Source organism: Narcine bancroftii, chromosome 1 (assembly GCF_036971445.1).
Source record: "Narcine bancroftii isolate sNarBan1 chromosome 1, sNarBan1.hap1, whole genome shotgun sequence".
Lineage (NCBI taxonomy): Eukaryota > Metazoa > Chordata > Chondrichthyes > Torpediniformes > Narcinidae > Narcine > Narcine bancroftii.
Window position 1 is genome coordinate 24,012,394 of NC_091469.1, and position 27,869 is coordinate 24,040,262.

General features: G+C 45.1%; 1 protein-coding gene across 6 annotated transcripts in view; it reads left to right on the plus strand.

Moving 5' to 3' along the window:
- The first annotated feature begins 4,811 nt into the window (after positions 1–4,811).
- LOC138755788 (cilia- and flagella-associated protein 95-like) overlaps positions 4,812–27,869 on the plus strand; it is a 56,965-nt gene continuing 33,907 nt past the window's right edge. Inside the window, exons 1-6 of one of the 6 annotated variants that reach the window (XM_069922410.1) lie at positions 4,812–4,877; positions 8,146–8,282; positions 14,788–14,902; positions 16,433–16,551; positions 20,867–20,935; positions 22,525–23,472. In XM_069922410.1, the coding sequence (XP_069778511.1) occupies positions 8,188–8,282; positions 14,788–14,902; positions 16,433–16,551; positions 20,867–20,935; positions 22,525–22,930 (804 nt within the window). In that variant the 5' untranslated portion in view covers positions 4,812–4,877; positions 8,146–8,187 and the 3' untranslated portion in view covers positions 22,931–23,472. Of the gene's footprint in view, positions 4,878–5,733; positions 8,283–13,609; positions 13,711–14,787; positions 14,903–16,432; positions 16,552–20,866; positions 20,936–22,524; positions 23,483–27,869 lie in introns of those variants that run through there. The other 5 variants (XM_069922419.1, XM_069922422.1, XM_069922400.1 and 2 more) reach the window with 5 other exon arrangements.

Below are 27,869 nucleotides of genomic sequence, written 5' to 3' on the forward strand. Positions count from 1 at the left end.
ATCTCAGATGCCTCTTCTACCCCACTCACAGACACCTCTTCTAACACAATCTCAGGCGCCTCTTCTACCCCACTCTCAGACGCCTCTTCTACCCCACTCACAGACACCTCTTCTAACACAATCTCAGGCACCTCTTCTACCCCACTCACAGACACCTCTTCTAACACAATCTCAGGCGCCTCTTCTACCCCACTCTCTGACGCCTCTTCTACTCCACTCACAGACACCTCTTCTAACACAATCTCAGGCGCCTCTTCTACCCCACTCACAGACACCTCTTCTAACACAATCTCAGACGCCTCTTCTACCCCACTCACAGACACCTCTTCTAACACAATCTCAGGCACCTCTTCTACCCCACTCTCAGACGCCTCTTCTACCCCACTCACAGACACCTCTTCTAACACAATCTCAGACGCCTCTTCTACCCCACTCACAGACACCTCTTCTAACACAATCTCAGGCGCCACTTCTACCCCACTCTCAGACGCCTCTTCTACCCCACTCACAGACACCTCTTCTAACACAATCTCAGGCGGCTCTTCTACCCCACTCACAGACACCTCTTCTAATACAATCTCAGGCGCCTCTTCTACCCCACTCTCAGACGCCTCTTCTACTCCACTCACAGACACCTCTTCTAACACAATCTCAGGCGCCTCTTCTACCCCACTCTCAGACGCCTCTTCTACCCCACTCACAGACACCTCTTCTAACACAATCTCAGGCGCCTATTCTACCCCACTCACAGACACCTCTTCTAACACAATCTCAGACGCCTCTTCTACCCCACTCACAGACACCTCTTCTAACACAATCTCAGGCGCCTCTTCTACCCCACTCTCAGACACCTCTTCTACCCCACTCACAGACACCTCTTCTACCCCACTCATAGACACCTCTTCTAACACAATCTCAGGCGGCTCTTCTACCCCACTCACAGACACCTCTTCTAACACAATCTCAGGCGCCTCTTCTACCCCACTCACAGACGCCTCTTCTACTCCACTCACAGACACCTCTTCTAACACAATCTCAGACGCCTCTTCTACCCCACTCACAGACACCTCTTCTAACACAATCTCAGGCGCCTCTTCTACCCCACTCTCAGACGCCTCTTCTACCCCACTCACTGACACCTCTTCTACCCCACTCTCAGACGCCTCTTCTACCCCACTCACAGACACCTCTTCTAACACAATCTCAGACGCCACTTCTACCCCACTCTCAGACGCCTCTTCTACCCCACTCACAGTCACCTCTTCTAACACAATCTCAGACGCCTCTTCTACCCCACTCTCAGACGCCTCTTCTACTCCACTCACAGACACCTCTTCTAACACAATCTCAGACGCCTCTTCTACCCCACTCACAGACACCTCTTCTAACACAATCTCAGACGCCTCTTCTACCCCACTCTCAGACGCCTCTTCTACTCCACTCACAGACACCTCTTCTAACACAATCTCAGATGCCTCTTCTACCCCACTCTCAGACGCCTCTTCTAGTCCACTCACAGACACCTCTTCTAACACAATCTCAGACGCCTCTTCTACCCCACTCACAGACACCTCTTCTAACACAATCTCAGGCGCCTCTTCTACCCCACTCTCAAACGCCTCTTCTACTCCACTCACAGACACCTCTTCTAACACAATCTCAGACGCCTCATCTACCCCACTCTCAGACGCCTCTTCTACCCCACTCAGAGACACCTCTTCTAACACAATCTCAGGCGCCTCTTCTACCCCACTCTCAGACGCCTCTTCTACCCCACTCACAGACACCTCTTCTAACACAATCTCAGACGCCTCTTCTACCCCACTCACAGACACCTCTTCTAACACAATCTCAGGCGCCTCTTCTACCCCACTCTCAGACGCCTCTTCTACCCCACTCACAGACACCTCTTCTAACACAATCTCAGGCTCCTCTTCTACCCCACTCACAGACACCTCTTCTAACACAATCTCAGACGCCTCTTCTACCCCACTCACAGACACCTCTTCTAACACAATCTCAGGCGCCTCTTTTACCCCACTCTCAGGCGCCTCTTCTACCCCACTCACAGACACCTCTTCTAACACAATCTCAGACGCCTCTTCTACCCCACTCTCAGATGCCTCTTCTAGCTCAATCTCAGGCGCCTCTTCTACCCACTCTCAGACGCCTCTTCTACCCCACTCACAGACACCTCTTCTAACACAATCTCAGACGCCTCTTCTACTCCACTCTCAGACGCCTCTTCTACCCCACTCACAGACACCTCTTGTAACACAATCTCAGACGCCTCTTCTACCCCACTCTCAGACGCCTCTTCTACACCACTCACAGACACCTCTTCTAACACAATCTCAGACGCCTCTTCTACCCCACTCTCAGACGCCTCTTCTACCCCACTCACAGACACCTCTTCTAACACAATCTCAGACGCCTCTTCTAACCCACTCTCATACGCCTCTTCTACTCCACTCACAGACACCTCTTCTAACACAATCTCAGACGCCTCTTCTACCCCACTCACAGACACCTCTTTTAACACAATCTCAGGCGCCTCTTCTACCCCACTCTCAGACGCCTCTTCTACTCCACTCACAAACACCTCTTCTAACACAATCTCAGACGCCTCTTCTACCCCACTCTCAGACACCTCTTCTACCCCACTCACAGACACCTCTTCTAACACAATCTCAGGCGCCTCTTCTACCCCACTCTCAGACGCCTCTTCTACCCCACTCACAGACTCCTCTTCTAACACAAACTCAGGCGCCTCTTCTACCCCACTCACAGACACCTCTTCTAACACAATCTCAGGCGCCTCTTCTACCCCACTCACAGACACCTAACACAATCTCAGATGCCTCTTCTACCCCACTCACGGACACCTCTTCTAACACAATCTCAGGCGCCTTTTCTACCCCACTCTCAGACGCCTCTTCTACCCCACTCACAGACACCTCTTCTAACACAATCTCAGGCGCCTCTTCTACCCCACTCACAGACACCTCTTCTAACACAATCTCAGGCGCCTCTTCTATCCCACTCTCAGACGCCTCTTCTACTCCACTCACAGACACCTCTTCTAACACAATCTCAGGCGCCTCTTCTACCCCACTCACAGACACCTCTTCTAACACAATCTCAGACGCCTCTTCTACCCCACTCACAGACACCTCTTCTAACACAATCTCAGGCACCTCTTCTTCCCCACTCTCAGACGCCTCTTCTACCCCACTCACAGACACCTCTTCTAACACAATCTCAGGCGCCTCTTCTACCCCATTCTCAGACGCCTCTTCTACCCCACTCACAGACACCTCTTCTAACACAATCTCAGGCGGCTCTTCTACCCCACTCACAGACACCTCTTCTAACACAATCTCAGGCGCCTCTTCTACCCCACTCTCAGACGCCTCTTCTACTCCACTCACAGACACCTCTTCTAACACAATCTCAGACGCCTCTTCTACCCCACTCACAGACACCTCTTCTACCCCACTCACAGACACCTCTTCTAACACAATCTCAGACGCCTCTTCTACCCCACTCACAGACACCTCTTCTAACACAATCTCAGGCGCCTCTTCTACCCCACTCACAGACACCTCTTCTAACACAATCTCAGGCACATCTTCTACCCCACTCTCAGACGCCTCTTCTACCCCACTCACAGACACCTCTTCTAACACAATCTCAGGCGCCTCTTCTACCCCACTCACAGACACCTCTTCTAACACAATCTCAGATGCCTCTTCTAACCCACTCTCAGACACCTCTTCTACCCCACTCACAGACACCTCTTCTAACACAATCTCAGACCCCTCTTCTACCCCACTCTCGATGCCTCTTCTACCCCACTCACAGACACCTCTTCTAACACAATCTCAGGCGCCTCTTCTACCCCACTCACAGACACCTCTTCTAACACAATCTCAGATGCCTCTTCTAACCCACTCTCAGACACCTCTTCTACCCCACTCACAGACACCTCTTCTAACACAATCTCAGACCCCTCTTCTACCCCACTCTCGATGCCTCTTCTACCCCACTCACAGACACCTCTTCTAACACAATCTCAGGCGCCTCTTCTACCCCACTCACAGACACCTCTTCTAACACAATCTCAGATGACTCTTCTAACCCACTCTCAGACACCTCTTCTACCCCACTCACAGACACCTCTTCTAACACAATCTCAGACCCCTCTTCTACCCCACTCTCGATGCCTCTTCTACCCCACTCACAGACACCTCTTCTAACACAATCTCAGGTGCCTCTTCTACCCCACTCACAGACACCTCTTCTAACACAATCTCAGATGCCTCTTCTACCCCATTCTCAGACGCCTCTTCTACCCCACTCTCAGATGCCTCTTCTAGCTCAATCTCAGACATATTTGGATGTAATATTATGCTTTAAGGATATTAGTATGATATTAGTATTAGTATACGCAATTAAATAGGGGCTCATGCAATCTTAACGAAAATTTCACTTCAAATTGTCATTTGCAGTCAGTATATCTATTAGAGTTTATTTAACTGAACGGTAACTTTAATATTTCTCCGTGCACCTACAAGATTTAAACTGGTGGCCGACTCTCCAATATCCGTCCTTTGGGGAAAGAGGGCGACAGCGGGTGTGCGGAGATCCCCTTTCCCCACATGGAGCACACACGCGTCCATAGCAACGGGTTCAAACGCTGAGAGCGATGAGCACTGGGCTTTGGATGCCAATCAACCTTTGTTTCGGTGACGTTTCCTCCTTGTGATGAAACTCCGAACCGGCCATCCTCGGGAGTCCAAGAAAAGGCGGTGCTACTGTTCTTCACGGTGGGAGTTACCACGGGGTCACTGTCTGCTGGAGTGGAATAAGCTGCAGTAATAAATACTGGGCTGAGTGGGGCGGGGGGAAGAAGAGGCGTCTCTGAGAGGGGGGTAGGAGAGGCGTCTCTGAGAGGGGGGTAGGAGAGGCGTCTCTGAGAGGGGGTAGAAGAGGCGTCTCTGAGAGGGGGGTAGGAGAGGCGTCTCTGAGAGGGGGGTAGGAGAGGCGTCTCTGAGAGGGGGGTAGGAGAGGCGTCTCTGAGAGGGGGTAGAAGAGGCGTCTCTGAGAGGGGGTAGAAGAGGCGTCTCTGAGAGGGGGGTAGGAGAGGCGTCTCTGAGAGGGGGTAGAAGAGGCGTCTCTGAGAGGGGGGTAGGAGAGGCGTCTCTGAGAGGGGGTAGGAGAGGCGTCTCTGAGAGGGGGGTAGGAGAGGCGTCTCTGAGAGGGGGTAGGAGAGGCGTCTCTGAGAGGGGGGTAGGAGAGGCGTCTCTGAGAGGGGGTAGAAGAGGCGTCTCTGAGAGGGGGTAGAAGAGGCGTCTCTGAGAGGGGGGTAGGAGAGGCGTCTCTGAGAGGGGGTAGAAGAGGCGTCTCTGAGAGGGGGGTAGGAGAGGCGTCTCTGAGAGGGGGTAGAAGAGGCGTCTCTGAGAGGGGGGTAGGAGAGGCGTCTGAGAGGGAGGTAGAAGAGGCGTCTGAGAGAGGGGTAGGAGAGGCATCTGAGAGGGAGGTAGAAGAGGCGTCTGAGAGGGGGTAGAAGAGGCGTCTGAGAGGGGGTAGAAGAGGCGTCTGAGAGGGGGTAGAAGAGGCGTCTGAGAGTTGAGTAGAATAGGCGTCTGAGAGTGAGATAGGAGGCGTCTGAGAGGGGGGTAGAAGAGGTGTCTGAGAGGGGGGTAGAAGAGGTGTCTGAGAGGGGGGTAGAAGAGGTGTCTGAGATTGAGCTAGAAGAGGCATCTGAGAGTGAGGTAGAAGAGACGTCTGAGATTGTGTTAGAAGAGGCGTCTGAGATTGAGCTAGAAGAGGCATCTGAGAGTGGGGTAGAAGAGACGTCTGAGATTGTGTTAGAAGAGGTGCCTGTGAGTGGGGTAGAAGAGGCGTCTGAGAGTGGGGTAGAAGAGGCGCCTGAGATTGTGTTAGAAGAGGCGTCTGAGAGGGGGTAGAAGAGGCGTCTGAGAGGGGGGTAGGAGAGGTGTCTGTGAGTCGGGTAGAAGAGGCGTCTGAGAGTTGAGTAGAAGAGGCTTAAGAGAGTGAGGTAGAAGAGGCGTCTGAGAGGGGGTAGAAGAGGCATCTGAGAGTTGAGTAGAAGAGGCATCTGAGAGGGGGGTAGAAGAGGTGTCTGAGATTGAGCTAGAAGAGGCGTCTGAAAGTGAGGTAGAAGAGGCGCCTGAGCGTGAGGTAGAAGAGGCATCTGAGAGTGGGGTAGAAGAGACGCCTGAGATTGTGTTAGAAGAGGTGTCTGTGAGTGGGGTAGAAGAGGCGTCTGAGAGTGGGGTAGAAGAGGTGTCTGAGATTGTGTTAGAAGAGGTGTCTGTGAGTGGGGTAGAAGAGACGTCTGAGAGTGGGGTAGAAGAGGCGCCTGAGATTGAGCTAGAAGGGGCATCTGAGAGTGGGGTAGAAGAGGCGTCTGAGATTGTGTTAGAAGAGGTGTCTGTGAGTGGGGTAGAAGAGGCGCCTGAGAGTGGGGTAGAAGAGGCGTCTGAGAGTGGGGTAGAAGAGGTGTTTGAGATCGAGGTAGAAGAGACGTCTGAGAGTGGGGTAGAAGAGGTGTTTGAGAGTGAGGTAGAAGAGGTGTTTGAGAGTGAGGTAGAAGAGGTGTCTGAGAATGAGGTAGATAACCCCTATAATAAGCATCTGTCAGATAAGTGGCATCTTAGTGATAGGCATCTGAGAGTGAGGTGGAATATAATCCAGAGAAAAAACATTTGAGAGATAACAGGCAACTGAGACAGGTAGAAGATAATTGAAAGAGAACTAAGAGGGAACTGAGAGTGATACATCCATTGAGAGTGAGACAGAGTTGAAGTAAATGAAAGAGAAAGAAGTCAAGTAAGGAAATCAAGAGTGAAATAGTTGAGGGATCAGAGAAATGAGGTAACTGAAAGGGAGATAGAAGAGAGATTAGAGGGAACTGAGGGATTATCATCTGAGAGACTTGAGAGTCAGATAGGTTTGAGCAAAAGGAGCATATCAAGAAATAACTGATAAGGGGGTGGAAGAGAATAGTGAAGGAGAATAAAGGAAACAATCCAGAGAGGGACACAACTGAGAAAAATATAAAACTGAGAGGCAGGAGAAAAAAGAAACTGAGATAAGAATTAAATGAGAGAGAAGACAAGTGAGAAATAGGAAAGGATGGAGAGTTAACTGAGGGAGGAGATAACTAAACGAGAGGTAAGACGGGTGGGAACTAAGAGAGAGGTAAAAGCTGAGTGAAATAAAAGCAGAGGGAGAGGGGGAAAGGAGACCGAGAAAAAATAGGGATTCAACAGGGAAGGAATACGGGAGGAAAAGAGAGGAGGCAACAGATATATAGGGAACCGCTGAGCTAGGTGGGAACTAAGAGGAGACGATGGAAGGGCAGAAAAATTGTGTGCACCTTGAGACAGAAATGGGAGAGTTCTGACTGCTATGATACTCGAGTAAGACAGGAGAAAACAGAAAGGTGACAAGTGAGAGAAAGAGGAGATGAGAGAGTCTGAAAGAAAGGATACAATTAAAAGAGGTTAAGAAGTAAAGGTAAAGTATACAGAGCAATAGAGATAAAAAGTGGGAGAGAGGATAGGAAGCCACAGATTGACTTAGGAGACAACAAAACAAAGAGAAAAGAGAGACGACTGAGAAAATTATAAGGATAATTATGTAAGATAGAGAGGTAGAGAACTGAGAATGAGATAGAAAGAGGAGAAAACTGCAAAGAGATATTGAAAACTAAGGCGAATAGATGCAACTGGTACATATTGGGACAATTTCTGCAGGTCAAATGGATATGAATTGAAGTCCATACTGAAAACAAGTGAAAATCAACAGGCAAAAATAGAAACACTTGTTTAAAAGGGACAGGAAACAAATTAAATAGTCACAGACAGACATTATATCTGAAGCCTTGAGGCAGAGAAGATATGTAAATATAGCATACAGATAGCAAGGGGATAGGGAAGGCCATGCAGTAAGAAAGTCGCTTTGTGAGGAAACAAAAGCTGAGAAGGCATATTCAGGTATTAAGGGAAAAATGAGTGTCGGAGAAGACAAAATACACTGAGTAGGACAGAGAGATAAAATACAATTAGAGAGCGATCAAGTGCACAACATTAAGTAAAAGCAAACTCCCTGCAGAAAAAGAGAAAGAAATCAACAAGGCCAAGGAACTGGAAGAAAATGGATTGTGGGAGTAACTTTTCTGACCGTAAGGGGTCTCTTACTCTCCGCTCAACTCAAAAGACATATGCCAGACCTGTGCTGGTCTGCAATTGGTATGTAATTCTATCTGAGTATTGTCTCATAAATTTTGAATATGTGTTTTAAATGTAAAAACACCTATTATCGTGTGAAATCAATAGCGACTACTTTGGAATATAGTAGTTCGGTACTGCAGAGGTTAATGGGATGTAACTTGATCAACCTTCCTGAGGCAGAGATGCAAATTGGTTGGATGTATAAAACAAGATGTAGAGGACACTTTGAGTGTGTGTGAGAGAGAGAAAAGGGCAGGATGTGAGTGGTTAATGATGAATGCATACAACCAGGGGTTTCATTTGTCAGCCTATAACAAGTGTGTGTCATGGCGCTGAAGTGCTAGTGGATCAGCACATCTGTCAAGAATTATTGCTATTAATGTATTTCATGTCCTTGAAGTTGCTGCAAGTAAGACCTTCATTGCATCTGTTCATTGCACTTATGATTATGACGATAAACTTCAATGATTCATATGAACAGTTAAATTAGAATATTCAACATTGAGATACACATTCATTAACTTTGCAGGGCACTAACCTGCCATTTACAAGATTGCTATATTTATGCAAAAAAATAAGAGAAAGTTGTCCATTTCAGTCTCAGTACTTTTCTGAAAAAGCACCACTGTTCTCCTGCAGCTTTAAGGCATATGGTGATACAACAACTACACTGGCCGGACTCCTACCAGTGTACTGCAGGGCAACCACTGTACCTGCAGGTAGGCAACCTGGGTGGCTGGCCCCATCTGCCTGCTGTCAATCACTGGGTCAGATAAAGACTTGAGCTGGCCCCTTTGGGAGCAGTCAGACTTGTGGAGCCAGGAGTGGACTAAGACCTGGTGTGTACAAGTTTAAGCTAATTAAAGCCTATTGTACAGTCTGTGGACTTTGCATCAGAATTATTCGCGCAGCAATGCTCACAATTTAATTAGCTTAAAATTAGAAAGACCATGGAGAAGTTCCTCACCATCAAGAGGTTGGATATGGGCCCTCAACACCTGGACGCTCCAGCATACTTCAAGATCTGGAAGCATGTGATCGAGGCAATCATCCACATACAGGCTGAGGTCATCAGTACAAAAACTCATGGTACTACGCACCAAGCTGTGCCCGCGCACTTTCCAGGCGATCCGAGACTGCACAGAGTTTGAACCAGCAATGGCCATCCTGGAAGGCATGTACTGACCCCCAACGAACATACTCTATGCCCGGTATCTGCTCAGCATTAAGGAACAGCAGCCAAGTGAGATGGCAGACACTTATCCGGGGGCATTGAGAAAACTAGCACGCCTGTGCACACTAGAAACTGGGGTGACTGCTGGGGAAGTGGACTGACTTGTCCAAGATGCCTGCGTGCGAGGGCTGTGGTCAAGGGTGTCCCAACAGAGACTGTTGGAGGAGAATAATGCCTCCCTTGCCAGGATCCTGGAGGTGGTCCGCTCCCTTGAAGCTGCAGCTCACCACATAGAGGCCTTCAATGCTCACCTCCCCCATCCTCCAGCCTGGCTAGTGCCGATGACAGCAGCTGCTGAGGGGTCCCACATGGAAGATATGATTGCTGCCGCTGACGCCATCTGCCGCTGTAAGTACTGCAGGTGCCCACACAAGAACTGCCCAGTGAGGAACTCACGTTGCTCCCAATGTAACAAGAAAGGCTATTTCACTAAAATGTGCCTCTCCAAACCCACCAGGAGCGTGGCAGTCCTCCATGACCAACCAGGAGCTCCTCTTGACCCTCTGGGACTTTCAGCATACCAGCCACATTCGAGTGCACAAACCTCTCAGTGCTACTGCTAAAATGGAACTTCGCTATTGCTTTTGCAGCCCAGGACCACTCCACCACGACACTAGGGTGCTGCTCAGTGAACTTGACAGTGAGGGGAGGGGACAAATCAAGGGTTTAGGCTCCTGGGACTAGACTTCCAGTGTCACCTCCACAGCCTCATCCTTGCCTTTGGTGGCCCACTCCCCCCACTCACCATCCACAGCACAAAGTCCAGTGACCATCCAAGTCCACCTGTGGGCTCTTCACCCTATGGGTACTTCCTCCTTCCCTCTTCAACTACCTGATGGCGGACTGCAAGCCCATAGCGGTGAAGAGCAGGCGCTACTGTGCAGCCGATAGGGTTTTTATCAAGGCCGAGGTGTGACGGCTTTTGGCGTACTACCTGATGCCGGACTGCAAGCCCATAGCGGTGAAGGGCAGATGCTACTGTGCAGCCGACAGGGTTTTTATCAAGGCCGAGGTGCGACAGCTTCTGGCGGAAGGAGTTATAGAGCCCAGCACCAGCCCTTGGAAAGCCCATGTCCTTGTCATAAAAGGGGGCAGCAAACTGAGGATGTTCATCGACTATAGCCAGACCATCAATTGGTACGCCCAGTTGGACGCCTACCCACTGCCCTGCATTGCCAACATGATCAATGAGATAACCCAGCACAGGGTTTTTTCCAAGATTGACCTGAAGTTAGCCTACCACCAGCTCCCCATCCATGCCTAGGATAAACCTTATGTTGCCTTTGAGGCAGACGGATGCCTCTACCAGTTCAGCCAGGTCCCATTTGGTGTCACAAATGGACTCTCCATGTTTTGGCAAGAGATGGACCACATGGTAGACTGACACAACCTAAGAGTGACCTTCTTGTACCTGGACAATGTCACCATCTGCAGCCATGACCAGCAGGACCACGATGCACAGAGAGAAGTGCATGTTCAGCACCACCCACCCACCATCCTGGGGTGCATTGTGGAATATGGTGTCATCAGTCCCGACCCCGAACACATGCGATCCCTAATGGAAATGCTCCTCCTCCACATGCTCAAGACCCTCCGCAGGCGCCTAGGGCTTTTCTCTTACTACTCCCAGTGGTCCGCCCACTGGCCCAAGCCCCCACCTTTCCCCTCCCTGCTGAGGTGCAAGCGGCCTCCGCCCGCATCAGACAGGACATCACCAATGTCACGATGCATGCCGTGGATGAGACCACCCCATTCCAGGTTGACTGCGATGCCTCTGACGTTGCCCTTGCTGCCGCCCTCAATCAAGGGGGCAGACCCATGGGTTTTCTCTCCTGGACCCTCCACGGTTTAGAGTTCAAGCATTCCGTCATTGAAAAGGAGGCCCAGGCAATCGTGGAAGCGGTCCGCCACTGCCACCACTACCTGGCAGACAGGAGGTTCACCCTTCTCACAGACCAGTGCGCAGTGGCATTCATGTTTAGCACCACCCACAGAGGCAAGATCAAAAATGACAAGATCTTTCGCTGGAGAGTTGAGCTGGCAACATACAGCTACGATGTCCAGTATAGGCCGGGGAAGCTCACTAATGCCCTGTCCTGGTCCTGCGCCAGTATGCAATCCAAGCAACTGCAGGCGCTACACGACACCCTTTGTCACACGGAAGTCACGCGCCTGTACCATTTCTTTAAGTCCTGGAACCTCCCCTTTACCATCTAAGAAGTCCGGACCATGACTTAGTCATGCAGGTCTGTGCGGAGTGTAAACAATGCTTCTTCCACCCAGCACAGGCCCATGTAGTAAAGGCCCCTCAGCCCTTCGAGCAACTCAGTGTCGACTTCAAAGGACCACTGCCTTCCACGAATAAGAACATCTATTTCCTCTCGGTCATAAACAAATTCTCCCATTTTCCCTTTTCCATTCCTTGCCCTGACACCTCCACCACCTCCATTATCAAGGCACTGATGCAGATCTTCGCCATGTTCGGACACCCGGCATTCATCCACAGTGGCCAGGGTTCCAGTTTCATGAGTGAGGAGTTGCACCAGTACCTGGCGGTGGGAGGCATTGCATCTAGTTGCACAGCTAGCTACAACCCCAGGGGCAATGGACAGGTGAAACGTGAGAACGGGGTAATCTGGAAGGCAGTCCTCCTGGCTCTGAGGTTGAAAGGCTGGTCCACCAACTATTGGCAAGAGGCCCTTCCTGAGGCGCTCCATTCAATACATCACTCTTGTGTATGGCTACCAATCAGAACCCTCATGAATGCCTTTTCTCCTTTCCGGAAATCAGCGACTGGCATCTCCCTGCCAGCATGGCTGATGACTCCGGGACCAGTACTGCTCCATAAATACGTGAGGACCCACAAATCTGACCCATTGGTCGAGCAGGTGCACATCCTCCATGCGAACCAAAATTATGCCTATGTCAGGTACCAATGGTTGTGAAGAGACCGTCTCGACCAGAGATCTGGCACTTGCAGGGTTCCAGCCCACTGACCCCGGGCACCCCTGGCTCATCCAGGATTCCCTATGAGCCGACACCCTTTCTCCACCTCTCCAGAGGGACCCACTCCCCGCAGACCCACCCCATACCTACACCCCCGCACTGGTAGACCCCCACTCTGCCAGACAACATCCCGCCCCTAACGCCAGCTGCCCCAGCCACCCCAGACCCAGCCAACCGTCAGGCAGTCCTCCCCCTACCGACCATGACCAGGACCACCACTGCGACGGTCCCAGAGGCACAGACGACTGCTGGACCACCTGAACTTGTACATACTACTCAGTACCAAGAACACGGAACCCCCCCCCCCCGGACACATTTTAAGAATGGGGTGAATGTGGTGATACAATCACTACCCTGGCTGCACTCCTACCAGCCTACTGCAGGGGCAACCACTATACCTGCAGGTAGGCAACCTGGGAGGCTGGCCCCACCTGCCTGCTGTCGATCACTGGCCCATGTAAAGACTCGAGTTAGTCTCTTTGGGAACAATCAGACATGTGGAGGCAGGAGTATACTGAGACCTGGTGTGTACAAGTTTAAGCTAATTAAACCCTGTTGTACAGTCTATGGACTTGGCATTAGAATTATTTGCACAGCAGTGCTCACAAGGCAAGAACAGGAAAAGGCTACAGAGAGTAGTAAACTCAGCCACCACCAGACTAATCTTCACTTCATTAAGGACATCTACAAGAGGCAGCCTCACCAAGGACCCTCACCACCCAGGTCATGCCCTTTTTTCACTGCTACGTCAGAAATGAGGTACAGCAGCCTGAAAACGCATATTTCAAAAAAGAGCTTCTTCCCCTCTGCCATCAGATTTATGAACAAACAATGAACCTACAGACACTACCTCACTTTTTTCTTCCTGCATGAATTATTTTTTTTTATATATTGTATTTACGGAACCAAAATTTATTGCAATTTTGCAATGGTAATGCAAAACAACAAATTTTGTGACACATGTTCATGATAATAAATTTAATTCTGAACTGCTGGATATTTTAATAATGTACAATTTGAAATAAAAATGCTTTGCCTTCCCCTTTTGTCTGTTTTCCTAATTCTGTCTCTCTTTTTCCTTATCTTGCTTTTTTTACTTGATTAGACATTGCACCCACCTTCTGAAGCTGGATCAGATGGAACTAAGAGGGGAGATGTTCCTGCAAGTAGCAGAAGGATGGAACCAGAAGGGGACAAGGGACAAGGGTGAGAATGAGTGGGAGGCTGAGTGGATGTGTGTAGGGTAGGGATAAAATGGGAGGGGTGGGGAGGGAGAAGAACAGAAGTAAGTTGAAAGAAGATGGAGAATTTGTTACCTGAAATTAGAAAATTCATTGTTCATACCACGGGGCTGTAAACTGCCCATTCACTATATGAGGTGTTGTTCCTCCTTTGGCCCTCAGTCTGGCTGTGGAAAAGACTGAGAAAAAAAAGGACAGTGTGGGAATAGGAAGGAGAGTTAAAATGGCATGCCAGAGTAGCTCAGGATGGCTGCTGAGGACAGGTGTAGGTTGAAGGCTGGTTCTTGCTTTTGGGTCACTTCACCCAAGGCAATGGTCATTGATCAAACCTGCACATTGTCACTCGGGGTGTCATTCTGAGGCTGTCCTCAGAATGTTTGGGGTTGTCCTCACTGCTACTTCTTGTGTTTACCCCAGGACAAGAGCACGTTTCAAGCCAAACATCATCTGCTCCCTGTGTCAGGTCCACTTTCAAACTCAGACACATTGGGTTTGTAAGGTTAGCATATGATAAGGCGCTTCATGTATAAAGAGATTATGATTAGGGTGGGGGGGGGGATAAATATTAATTTGGTGTCACTGATGCAGTTATTCAGCTTATTCCCGCATTGCAGAAGAATCTGGGAACTCTGTGCACTACTGCTCGTCAAAATAGATATTGCATTATATAAAAATAGCAAGTCAGCCATTTGGCTTCTTGAGAATGTTCCAGTATAAATAAGATTAATTCTTAGTCTCAACACCTTCACAGAAGATCTCTAACCCCTCAATCACACCCTTCTGCACCACTGCACCATGCCAGACTATATGTCCAGTCAGTGCCTGCTCTGTGGAAAGGAAGTGTTTAGATATCCCAAATGTGGGAAGACAGTAAACACAGTAAGATTCCACAAAGAACAATGTCATCTAACAAAACAGCCTACCTCCGTGAAGGTTGCATGAGGAGCTACCACTGACTCAGACATCTGGGTAGAACTCCCTTGATCCCCAAAATAGAATAGAAACTGCAGTAATGAGTAATTTGATATCTCTTTCTATGCAGGTACCAACATAGGGAGGCAGAACCGAAAGATTATGACATTGATGCAATTCCACGGGGACAACAGAAAAACTTGCACAGTTCAACGTATAAACGCCTTTCAAATCTTAATGATGGAGTAAGTGATTAAATATGCAAAAGTGCATTGTAAATAAAAATGCAATTATAAATATGCATTTAAATTTACTTTTGGACAAGAATACCCATGAATTCAGATGCATTTTGACATGGTTCAATTTATTTGAGTAATGGATTGAGTTCATTGTCATGAACAATATACAGATTCAACAAAATTCTTATTTGCTGCAGTCACACAGCTATGTAATATAGCCAAGTCCATCACAGGCTCTGACCTCCCATCCACTGAAGACATCTACGTGAGGTGCTGCTTCAAGAAGGCAGCCAAGATCATAAAGGACCCCCATCACCCTGGTCACAACCTCTTCTCACTGTTGCCTATGAGCAGAAGGAACAGAAGCCAGAAGTCCAGCACCTCTAGGTTCAAGAACAGTTTCTGTCTAATGCTGTCAGACTCTTGAACTTCCCCTTGTTGTATTAATCATAGGTTGCTCCAACTTTTGACTTCACGATTGTAATGCCACCTTTTTTCTTGCAGCATGGTAACAGTGAGCATTTATCAATGATTTTTGTATTTATTATCTCCTTTTAATTTAATTCAATATATATTCTATTGTAGTGGTTTCTTTCAGAATTTCAGTGTGTATGTGCATTTTATAACAGTAAACTCACGATTAAGATATCTAACAGTATAAATTAAAATGACCATAATATGCCATGCTGCTTTGGGCAAAATTTTAAAGGTTGGAGGTAGATTATACCTTTCCTATAGCAAGGTGACCAGAACTGCATGCAATACTTCAAATGCAGTCTAATTACATCTTGTACAGTTGTAACATGATATTCCTGATCCTGTACTCAACAGCCTGATTGATGAAGGCAAATGTGCCAATTGCCTTCTTCCCCAACCTGTCTACCTATGTCACCTCAGTCCTGTACTTGTACTTCCAAGTGTCTGTCTCTTCAACAACACTCCTTGGGCCCAACCATTTACAATGTATGTCCTGCCCTGGTTTAACCTGCCAAATGCAAAACCTCACTCTAGTCCAAGTTAAATTCCATCTGCTGTTCTTTGACCCACTTTTGCAGTACATCTGGATCCTGTTGCAATCCAAGTTAACTTTCTTCATTGTCTAAACCAGCAGTTTTGGTGCCATCAACAAACTTACTAGCTGTAGAGTGTGGGCCCAGCACTGAGGTCGGGAATTCACAACCCCTTTGTGAAAATAAATTTCTCTTCATTTTAGTCTAAAGTGGCTAACCTCTTCCTCACAGATTTTCCCCCTTACATTAGATCTTCCACTCTGAGAAAACAATATTTCAATATCCCCATCAATCCTTCTCAAAATCCATGTACCAGCGAGATCACCTCTCATTCTTTTAAACCCAGCTGGGTAACTCAGCCTCTTTGCCATATACATCACAGGAATCAATTCAATAAATTCACATCATTCCTGGTCTTCAGTTATGATGAGAATGAACAAAAATTGGGGTTGGGATATGTAGATACTGGTACTTCAAAATTGAGAAGAGTCAGTTATCGGTAACAGCTGATCACTCTGTGTTACAGGAGTGGACCACCACAACAGAGTCATTTATGTCACAAATTAATTTAAAGGATGATTATCGACTAAGGGAAAAGAAACCAATAATGGATATGAAGGATACCATGAAGGAATTTTTTGAGAGGTGCGTTCTGAAAAGACCTAAGGGTAAATAGAGTTTCAGTAAATTTAATAACACAAAAATGCTGGAGGAACTCAGCAGGTCACGAGGTGTCCAGAGGAGTCTGATATATATAACTAACGTTTGGGGCCTTAGCCCTTCTTCAAGTTATGAGCAAAAAGCAGACAGGCTTCTGAATAAAAGGGCTGGTGGAGAAGGGAGGATACGGCAGGGGAGGAGCACAGACAATAGGCAAAAGGCCATAATTGGATATTATTAGGAAGACTGGAGAGGAAAAGTGAGAATTGATCAAGGGAGAGAGATGGCTCTGTGAATGCAGAGCTGGAGGAAAGGAGATGGGTGGGGGTGGGTTGAGAGAGAGAGAGAGAGAGAGAGAGAGAAGGAGGATTATGGATTGCGGAAGAGCAGAGACTGGGAGAGGCAACAGAACCAGAGAAGTTGATGTGGATGCTATCTGGTTGGATGGTGCACAGATGGAACAAGAGGTGTTGTTCCTCCAATTTGCGGGTGGTCTCAGTCTGGCCATGCATGAGACCATGGACAGACATGTTGGCTAGGGAATGGGACAGGAAATTGAAATGGGTTACGACTGAGAGATCCTTGATATTGCATCGGAGAGAGATGAGGTGTACAATGAAGAGACCTCCCAATCTGCATCCAGTCTCTGACGTAGAGAAGACGACAACGGGAGTTCCAGATGCAGTAGATGACCCTGCAGATTCACAAGTGGACTCACGTGGAAGGACTGTTTTGGCCCCCAAATGGTGGTGAGGGAGAAGGTGTGGGCGCAAGTGTAGTATTCCTTGCAGTCACAGGGGTAGGTACCAAGGGGATGACTGGTGGGAAAGGAGAGGGAGCAGTCCATGCAGAAGGCAAAGAGGAGATGAGTCTTGTGCTGGGCTCATGTAATAGATGGTGGAAATTGCAGAAGATGCTAATGTTGGATACGATAGGTGGTGGGGTACTAAGTAAAGACAAGGGAAATCCTGTCCTTGTTGCGTCCTGTGGTGGAAGGGGCCAGAGTGGATGTGTGGGCAATGGAAGATATCCAGGTGAGTGCCAAGTTGATAGTAGTAGATCTCAGCAGATCTTAGTGCCACAGCCCACTGTATCTATGTCATTGTATGGTCTGCAGCAGGAAGAGCAAGGATCTTGTATTGGTATCCTGGCCAACATTTATCAACATTTTCTCACTGTTAGCATGTGTGTTGTATTTGGGACCTTGCTAAACATAACTCAACTGCTGTAATTCTTATATTTATCAAAGACTAACTTATTCAGTAAATCAGTGCTTAAAAACAATGAGGATCTCCTATTGGTCCGCCACTTCAATTCCACATATCATTCCCTTGCTGACATCTCTGTCCCTAGCCTCATGTACTGCCAGGTTGAGGCCACACGCAAATTGGAAGAACAACTCCTCATCTTCTATACTCGTAATCACCAAATTTATTGGACTACTTTTTCAGGCCAAAAAAAATGGACGGGGTGGTGGGGCAGGAGGTGGGGGGGGGGGGGGGGGGGGGGGCTGGTGTTGATTTTTACACAGGTAAAAATCAGAATTACAAGTGTTTTTTCATCATTGCCACATTAATTTTTGTGGGAGCTTTCTTGAGCACAGAACACAAACTATGGAACACTACAGCACAGTACAGGCCTTCATCCCACAACATTGTGTGAACCAATGGATACCTACACCACAACAATCTAATTTTTCTCTAATTCATGACTATATTTTTCTTACATTAATGTGCCTATCTAAGAGTGTTTTGGATCACCCTGTTGTACCTGCCTCCACCATCACCCTTGGCAATGCATTCCAGGTACCCACCTCCCTCCACTCACTGATATTACTCTGGTATTGTAGTGCAGGAAAAAGGGCTGGCTGTCCACCTGTTATAAGCCTCTCATAATCTTGTATATTGTGTATTTACGGTTGCTATGTTTCAAAAAGTGTTTTCTTGACTGTCAAATTTTTGGGATGTACTGATACCACAAAAGATTTTTATTTAAGCTCAAGTCTCTTTCATTCTGTGGTCCTAATCATGTCTGTAGGTGGTGCTGTTGTTAGGGAATTTAATCCTTATTCACACGTACACTTAGTTTGCAATTGTATTAGTAAATTTTAAACCACATTTGCCTATGCCTTCAGACACAGCAATGCATTTGAAAGCCACTTCTTTTCTGCTGGTAGAAAGTCACCTTTGAACCCCACCTAGGTTAAGTGTGTCTGAAATATCTCACCTTTGACAATTAACCCAGTGATTAAATTATCCTTCTGTAATGTTTTAATGTTGTGGATTAATACCTGTTTGCAATTGTCTTAGTCACAAAAGTACACTCACCTGATTTTATTGTGATTAAATTCTAATGCAGGTACATGTGTGCCAATGCAGGAACATGTGTACCTTCCAACAACAATGACTTGTGTTTAATACTTGAGGATCTTTATCAGATCATAATAAAACATGTTGTTAACCTTCCAATAAAAGCACTGCATTTCCTTTCAGATTTACTTTTTATTTCAGATTTATTGTCAGAGTACATACATGACATTACATACCACCTTGAGGTTCTTTTTCCTGCGAGCAAAGCAGAAATACCACTTATTGGTAGCAAAAAAAAATTGTACACAATGTATACACATCAACAAATAAAGAACTGTAAACAGGTAACAAATAAAGAACTGTAAACAGGTAGCAAATGTAAACAAACTGATTGTGCAATACAGAGAGAATTTAAAAAAATCATAAATTGCACAAGTAAGAGACCTTAAATGAGTCCCTAATTGAGTTTGTGGTTGAGGAGTCTGATGGAGGAGGTGCAGTAGCTGTTCCTGAACCTAGTGACGTGAGTCTTGTGGAACCTATACCCCTCTCCTGATGGCAGCAGCGAGAACAGAGCATGCGCTGTGTGGTGAGGGTCTTTGATGATTGCTGCTGCTTTCTTCTGATGGCAACATTGCCTGTAGACATTCTCAGTAGTGGGGAAGGCATTACCTATGATGTCCTGGGCTGTGTCCACTATCGTTTGGAGGGCTTTAAACTCAGGGTTATTGATGTCCCCATACCAGATCATGATGTAGTTGGTCAGCATGCTTTCCATCGCACATCTGTAGAAATTTGCCAGGGTTTAAGGTGTCATACTAAACTTCCACAAACTCCTGTGGAAGTAGAGACATTGATGTGGTTTCTTCACGGTGAGAAGGCGACTCCCAAGAACTTAAATTTGCTCATCCTCTCTACCTCTGATCCCTCAATGATCACTGGGCAGTTTCTTGAAAATAATATGTAGGCACTTTACAAATCCATGATCTCTTCTACCTAGAAAGATAGCAGACTCATGAGAATGGTGTCTACAAATTTTTCTCCTGGAAGTATACCACACTGAATGCATCCTTCTTCCAATGATCATTGCGTCTAAATCCTAGAACTTCCTACCCAATAACATGTTGGCGTCCCTTTGTCAGAACTCATGCATCAAGGGGACAACTCATCATCATCTATTCAAGGTCAATTAAGATTGTGAAATAAATGTGAATTTTGATAAGGAGTTCAACAACAGACTTTATCATGAATGTTGACATCAATACTGTTTGTGAATTCCCACCAATGCAAATATACATGAGACACTTTCAGGTGGCCAAAATCCCCCGATGTAAGGCCGCATATTATACCTATATGCAGCTGTCGGGAAGCCACTTGAAAGTGTAGAAGGCGCATGCGAGGCGAACTTTGTAACCCTCCTCCGGGAGGGATAATTGCTGAAAACAGCTGCTAAGGGGATGACAGTCAGCTGGCAAGCACCTGACAGATCCCCTCCCAGCTGCCCTTGCCCCCCGGCACGGGATGTCAGGGCAGGGACAGCCCGCGCTGGCTGCCCCACAGTGTGGGGACTGATATCGGGCTGTTGGGAGAGAGCGGGGCAACGGGATCAGTTTGGCCAACCATCCCAAACCTGACAGCCCGAAGGGACAGGAGCCAGAGTGCGCTCAGAGGCGCATCCGGTGCAGCTGTCCCTTCAGGTGGCCAGCGCTGCGCTTTTAGCGCTGCCACCTGAACAGCAATTCAAAGGGCCGCTTCCGCTTCTGCAGGCGCATTCTTGGCGGAGAATGCACCCCAAGAAGCCTATGGTTAACAATTTTAGAGTGGGGGTAGATTGCCTTTGAAGGTGATGTGAGACTCAGTGATTATGTCTCGCACCCTTGAGGCTTCAAAGTGGCTGTGAATATTTGAAAAGCTAGTGTTGCCATTGGCAATGGTGTTGAGTTTTGTTTTCAATTTTCACTTAATGGTACAAGTTTCTTTTTCAACTTTAGAACTTCTGGCTGCCCTGAAACAAATCATTATAATGTTATACCAAGGCACCATCCAGACCATTTCAAAATGTGAGTACCCTGCATTCCAGTTTATTAATTTAAAAAAATACTTGGCAAATTCACTTGAAAGGGAGTTATTAGTGACAACAAGGCAACACAAAGGATATTAAGGTGCCTATTTCTTAACTAATTGTTATGGAGGTGGGAAAATCACGACCTTGATAATTCATGCTGTGCTGCGAGGTACCACATTATAAGCAAGGATTTGAAAGTTCCAACCTGAATTAAATATAGGAGGCTGATGAGTGGTTTAATGGAGATCTTTAAAATTTTGAATTGATGCAATGGGTTAATTATGGGGAAGATGTTTGCACTTTTAAGTCTCATGAACAAAGCAATAGAAAGGATGTGGTGAAGAGAGATGGGCGGAGGCTTGTGTGGAAAATAAACATGAAAAGGATTGTAATTGCACTGTAAGTCATTTGAAATATATTGATGTAAAATAATATAGAAATACTGCTTCTCTGCATTGTCTAATGAACAGGGATGTTTTTAAATCACAAAGCAGATTAAATGTTAAAAATGCAGAAAACCTGCAATTTTAGCAAATGGTATAAATTTAACAGGTTAATGTATGAATTTTAATATATTATCTTGATCTTTGAACCTAATTTATACTGTATTTTTGATGCTATTGTGGTCATTTAATACGTTGCACAGATGGTATCTCCTGGGCCCCTGGTGATGGCTCAGATGTCATTTTTAATTCCTCTCCACCCTTTAAACTAGTTTCTATTGCTTCCATCTGGCACAGAATTGCCTTGATTTTTTTTCACTGCTTAAGTAGTTCATTTAGTCAAACTGCCCTGATGTAGATACTTGGACTCCACACAACCCTCCTCCTAAGCCTTCCTCATCTCAGTTCAGTGTGGAGGGACGAACTGCTCAGCATGTTCTAAAGGTTGGCATGTGGCTCGTCAGCCTTTGTGGAGAGCCCTTGTTCTGCACACAGTCTGTGCTTGTTCCATTGAGCTGGAGGCCATGAGGCCCACCAGCAATCAAGTGGGCTTCAGAGTACTAATTTATTTTGGCAAGTATTTTTCTCAAATTCTTCTGTTAGTGTTGTTTAAATCTGATGGGATAAGAGTGGGAAGCATGCGCTGGTGACTGGTGAGGTAACATGTTGTGGGCGCCTGCAGCTTACCCTAAGGCATCTGCCTTCGAAGCACTGCGTCTGCTGTGGGAGCAGCGTTAGCTTTTAGCTGTCAATCAGAGTGGAGGGGCCCACACTTATAATAGCCTGGACTTGCAAGAAATATCTCCAGAACTATCAATGTTCATCAGCTTTATGCAGTGTGACTGAGATAACTTTGTGGTTCTCTGAATTTTAAAAAATTATTTCACAACTATTCATAAAAATGTACAGTGGAAACACAAAAACAGCACATAACTTTCATAGTTCCATCTTATTATACATTCATAGTGATGCGAGGTCTTTTCATTAGTATTGCCATCACCTTAATACAGATTCAAGATTCAATTTATTCTCATAGTAATAAAACAGTGTCATATTACATGAAATTTCTTTTTGCCTGCTGCAAGGCAGACAGATTCACCACCGGCAAAAATTGCCTAAGCACCTTTTACATTTCTTACAGTCAGAAAAAGCGAAGAAAAAGAGTCCCCCTCAGAGTCACCAAGTGTCCGTGGATTTGCCTCCAGCGTTTCTACAGCCTCCACAGCCACACAGAGTCTAGTCCAAACCATTGGCAACCCGAGCTCCAGATCCAAATCTCCGACATGGTCAGGAACCCTTCGACGCCCTCAGCATCCCCTCGCTTCCCTGTTCCGATATCCGGCACCCCGACAGCCAGTTGGAGCCAGTCTGGTGCAAGTCTCCCAACAACAATCTCCAGCAGCCCACAGCTCCTCTGGTTCCTCAACTCGAGTCGCCAGCAGCCCGCCACATGCGTTCCCTCAGACGCGGAGCTCCCTCACTTGTCCGCCACTGTGATCTCCATCCTGTGGTCGTCTCCTCTGCTTCTCCTTCTCAGACTGGGGTAATCTTCCCATCCTCTGGTGCCCTGCTCCAGTCCTCCACTACCCCGGAGTTTGCAATTCCTCGTGGCTGCTGCCAAATTAATAGGTGCCACCATCTTGAGTGTAGACCCTGTGGTCGTGGGATCTCAAATAAAACTACCTTAAGCTCCCTCAATGGGCTGTTCAAAGCCCGCGCAGAGCCAACAGCAGTCGATTGGTCGGCTGGACCTCACAGGAGCACTGAATCTCTGCTCCCTCACTCGCCGCAGGTCTGCGCCAGCGGCAGTGCTGCCATTACTGTTAATCCAGCAGTGCCGCCACTTTGCCAATTGATACAAAACACCAATGTCACTCATGTGTGTCCTCTTTGGACAACAATATTCACTGGTCAGTTATACAGGACCTGCCCCTCAATATCTAGTGGCGCAGGATCTTCAACTGGTCCTTCCCCATAAACTCTTATCATTGTCTTTACTGAGCTTCAATAAATCTCTTATCACATACAGCCTGTAATTTGCCAGGCATCAGTATTCACTGAGCTGGAAGGCCAATAAGTTTGAAAATGTGTATTTCATTGAGTTGATGCTTTTAATTTATTAATAATAACAAAATAAATACATACAAGGAACATAGTCCAAAGGTCTTTATATTCTTACTGTTGTTCAGTCTATACATTTAGTGTTACTGGTGCTGTACAAAGTAGTCTTAACACATATTTTTAATGTGTCCATCATGGCCACTCATATAGTGCCTTGGGGTGATACACCCTTCCCTTGTTTGAGGGTTTTCCCTTCCAGATTCAATCCTTCAATGTCCAGTAGCAGAAGGATGAGTCTATAGTCCTTTCCCACAGAATCTTTGCATTTTCTGCACAAAGCATTAGTCCATCCCTCAACACATGCATCTGCAGTCTGGAATATGCCACTTGTAGTTTTCTGCATCATGTTCTGTTATGGGGACACCAATACCCCCAAGCATAAAGCCCTGCAAAAGTAGTTGACAGGGCCTAGGACATCACAGGCAAAAACCCTTCCAACTATCGAGAACATCTATGGGGAATGCTGCCATCGGAGAGCAGCAGTGATTATCAAGGATCCACACCACCCAGCACCCACTCTGTTCTCGCTGCTACCATCAGGAAAGAGATACTTCTTGCTTTCCTACAAAGAAGCGGTTATATTAAGGGCAGTCATTCTCACCTCCCCCCCAGAATTCAGCTTCTTGGTGCATGTTTTTCAGATTTCAGATTTATTGTCAAGAGTACATCCATGACATCACATACAACCCTCAGATTCCTTTTTCTGCAGGTGAGGAAGAATGACCACTTATTGGCAGTGCATTTTCTCCCCTTTTTCCCCCCCTACCTTCCCTCCCTCCTTCCCACCCCCTCCAAACCCATTAAATGCTTAACGTATACAATACAATTAACCCGTTAAACAATGTCATCACACAATGAAAATAAACAAGAAAATTGTGTCATCTACTTTTACACACTGGGTCAGTTCATTTCGTCTTCTTCTCATTTTAGGGGGTGGAGGTCCGCAGTAGACCCTCTCTGTTGTGTTCCATGTACGATTCCCAAATTTGTTCAAATAATGTGACTTTATTTTTTAAATTATATGTTATTTTTTTTTCCAATGGAATACATTTATTCATTTCTATGTACCATTGCTGTACTCTCAGGCTCTCTTCCAATTTCCAAGTTGATATTATACATTTTTTTTGCTACAGCTAAGGTTATCATAATAAATCTTTTTTGTGCTTCATCCAGTTTGAGGCCTAATTATTTACTTCTTATATTACTTGGAAGAAAGATCTCTGGATTTTTTGGTATGTTGCTTTTTGTGATTTTATTTAATACCTGATTTAGATCTTCCCAAAACTTTTTCATTTTCTCACATGCCCAAATTGCATGTACTGTTATTCCTGTTTCCTTCTTACAGTGAAAACATCTATCTGATAATGTTGGATCCCATTTATTTAACTTTTTGGGCGCAATATATAGCCTGTGTAACCAATTATATTGTATTATGTGTAACCTCATGTTTATTATATTTTTTATAGTTCCAGAGCATAACTTTTCCCATATTTCATTTTTTATCTTTATGTTTAAATATTTTTCCCACTTTTGTTTGGGTTTATAGCTTATTTCATAATTTTCCTTTTCTTGCAGCTTGATGTACATGTTTGTTATAAATCTTTTATTATTGTTGTTTCTGTAATCACATATTCAAAGCTGCTTCCTTCTGGTAATATCAGCGTGCTTCCCAATTTGTCCTTTAAGTAGGTTTTCAGTTGGTGGTATGCAAACATTGTACCATGAGTTATTCCATATTTGTAATTCATTTGTTCAAATGATAATAAATTATTTCCCAAAAAACAATTTTCTATTCTTTTAATTCCTTTTCTCTCCCATTCTCTAAAGGAAAGGTTATCTATTGTGAAAGGGATTAGTTGATTTTGCGTCAATAATAATTTTCGTCGTTGGTAATTTGTTTTTTTCCTTTCTATGTGAATCTTCTTCCATATGTTAAGTAAATGGTGCAGTACTGGTGAATTTCTATATTGCACCAGTTTTTCATCCCACTTATAAAATATATGTTCTGGTACCTTCTCCCCTATTTTATCTAGCTCTACCTTGGTCCAATCTGGGTTTTCCTTTGTTTGATAAAATCTGATAGATACCTTAATTGTGCTGCTCTATAATAATTTTTAAAGTTTGGTAGCTGCAAACCACCTTGTTTGTACCATTCTGTTAATTTATCTAGCGCTATCCTCAGTTTCCCCCCTTTCCACAAGAATTTCCTTATTATTCTCTTTAGTTCATTGAAGAATTTCTCTGTTAAGGGAATTGATAACGATTGAAATAGGTATTGTATCCTTGGGAAGACATTCATTTTAATGCAATGTACCCTCCCTATCAATGTTAGTGGCAATTCTTTCCAATGTTCTAAGTCATCCTGTAATTTCTTCATTAATGGCTGATAATTTAATTTGTATAGATGGCCTAAATTATCATCTAATCTAAGACCAAGGTATCAGATTGCTTGTGTTTTCCATTTAAATGGTGATTCTTTTTTAAACTCTGTGTAATCTGCATTATTCATTGGCATCACTTCACTTTTATTTCCATTGATCTTGTACCCCAATATTTCTCCATATTCCTTCAATTTCTTGTGTAGTTCTTTTATTGATATTTCTGGTTCTGTTAAGTATACTATGATGTCATCTGCAAATAAACTGATTTTATATTCCTTCTCCTTTATTTTTATCCCTTTTGTTTTATTTTCTGTTCTTATCAGTTCTGCCAATGGTTCTATTGCTAAAGCGAACAGTGAGGGAGATGGTGGACATCCCTGCCTAGTTGACCTACTTAATTTAAATTGGCTTGATACATATCCATTTACTGTCACCTTCGCCAATGGTTCATTATATAATGCTTTAATCCAATTAATATATTTTTCTTGTAGGTTGAATATCTGTAATACTTTGAATAAATAATTCCATTCTACCCTGTCAAAGGCTTTCTCTGCATCTAAAGCAACAGCCACTGTTGGCATCTTATTTCTTTGTTCTGCATGGATGAAGTTAATTAACTTACAGGCATTGTCCGTTGTTCATCTTTTCTTAATAAATCCAGTTTGATCTTGTTTTACTATTTTTGGTACACAGTTGGCCAATCTGTTTGCTAAAAATTTTACTATTATCTTATAATCTGAATTAAGTAGAGATATTGGTCTATATAATGCTGGTGTTAGTAGATCTTTCCCTGTCTTTGGTATTACTGTAATTATTGCTGTTTTACATGAATCTGGCAAGTTTTCTGTTTCTTCTATTTGGTTCATTACTTCCAGGAGAGGAGGAATTAATAACTCTTTAAATATTTTATTGAATGCTATTGGGAGTCCATCCTCTCCAGGTGTTTTATTGTTCGGTAGCTTTTTTAATATATCCTGTATTTCCTCTATTTCAAATGGTTTTATCAATTTGAATAAAATTGTTCAATTTTAGCTAAAAACTCATCTATTTTGTCTTCTTTCTCTTCGTTCTCAGTTCAGTATAATTGGTTGTAGAATTCCTTAAAGTTTTCATTTATCTCTGTTGGGTTATATGTAATTTGTTTGTCCTTTTTCCTTGATGCCAGTTCTTTTAGCTTGTTCTGTTTTAAGTTGCCAGGCTAGTATTTTGTGCATTTTTTTCTCCTAGCTCATAATACTTCTTTATTTTCATTATGTTCTTCTCCACCTTATACATTTGTAATGTTTCGTATTTTTTTTTTGTCTGCCAATTCTCATCTATTTGTTGCTAGTTTTTTTTTCTGTACTTACTATTTCCCTTTCCAACTGTTCTATTTCCCAATTGTAGTCCTTTTTCATCTTAGTTACATAACTTATTATCGGCCCTCTAATGAAGGCTTTCATTGCATCCCATAATATAAATTTGTCTTTCACTGATTCTGTATTTATTTCAAAGTACATTTTAATTTGGCGTTCAATAAATTCTCTAAATTCCTGTTTTTTAAGTAGCATGGAGTTTAATCTCCATCTATATGTTCTTGGTGGGATGTCAATTGAGTTTGTTGTTGAGGGGTAGCAGGTGATCCTGAACCTGGTGGTATGAGTCTTGTGGCACCTTGTTGTGTTTAGAAAGTATCAGGTTCGATGGGTTCGCAGGGAGACGAGAATAGACACGTGTTACAATCAAAGGTATATTTATTGAATACACGGGAGACAAACAGGAGAAGATGTCAAATGATACTTAGTTACTCTACTATTAAACAACCATATGGACATTTACATCGAACCCATGTTGGACTCTGATACTAGTGGCTGCCTATCTTCTACATGCTCCTGCACGTGTACACACTTCACAGACGGACTTCAAACACATTCCCGATTCCCTGGGCCAACGGGAGTGCAGCTCTCTGCAAGCACTGATTTATCACAGTATTATGGCTAAATTT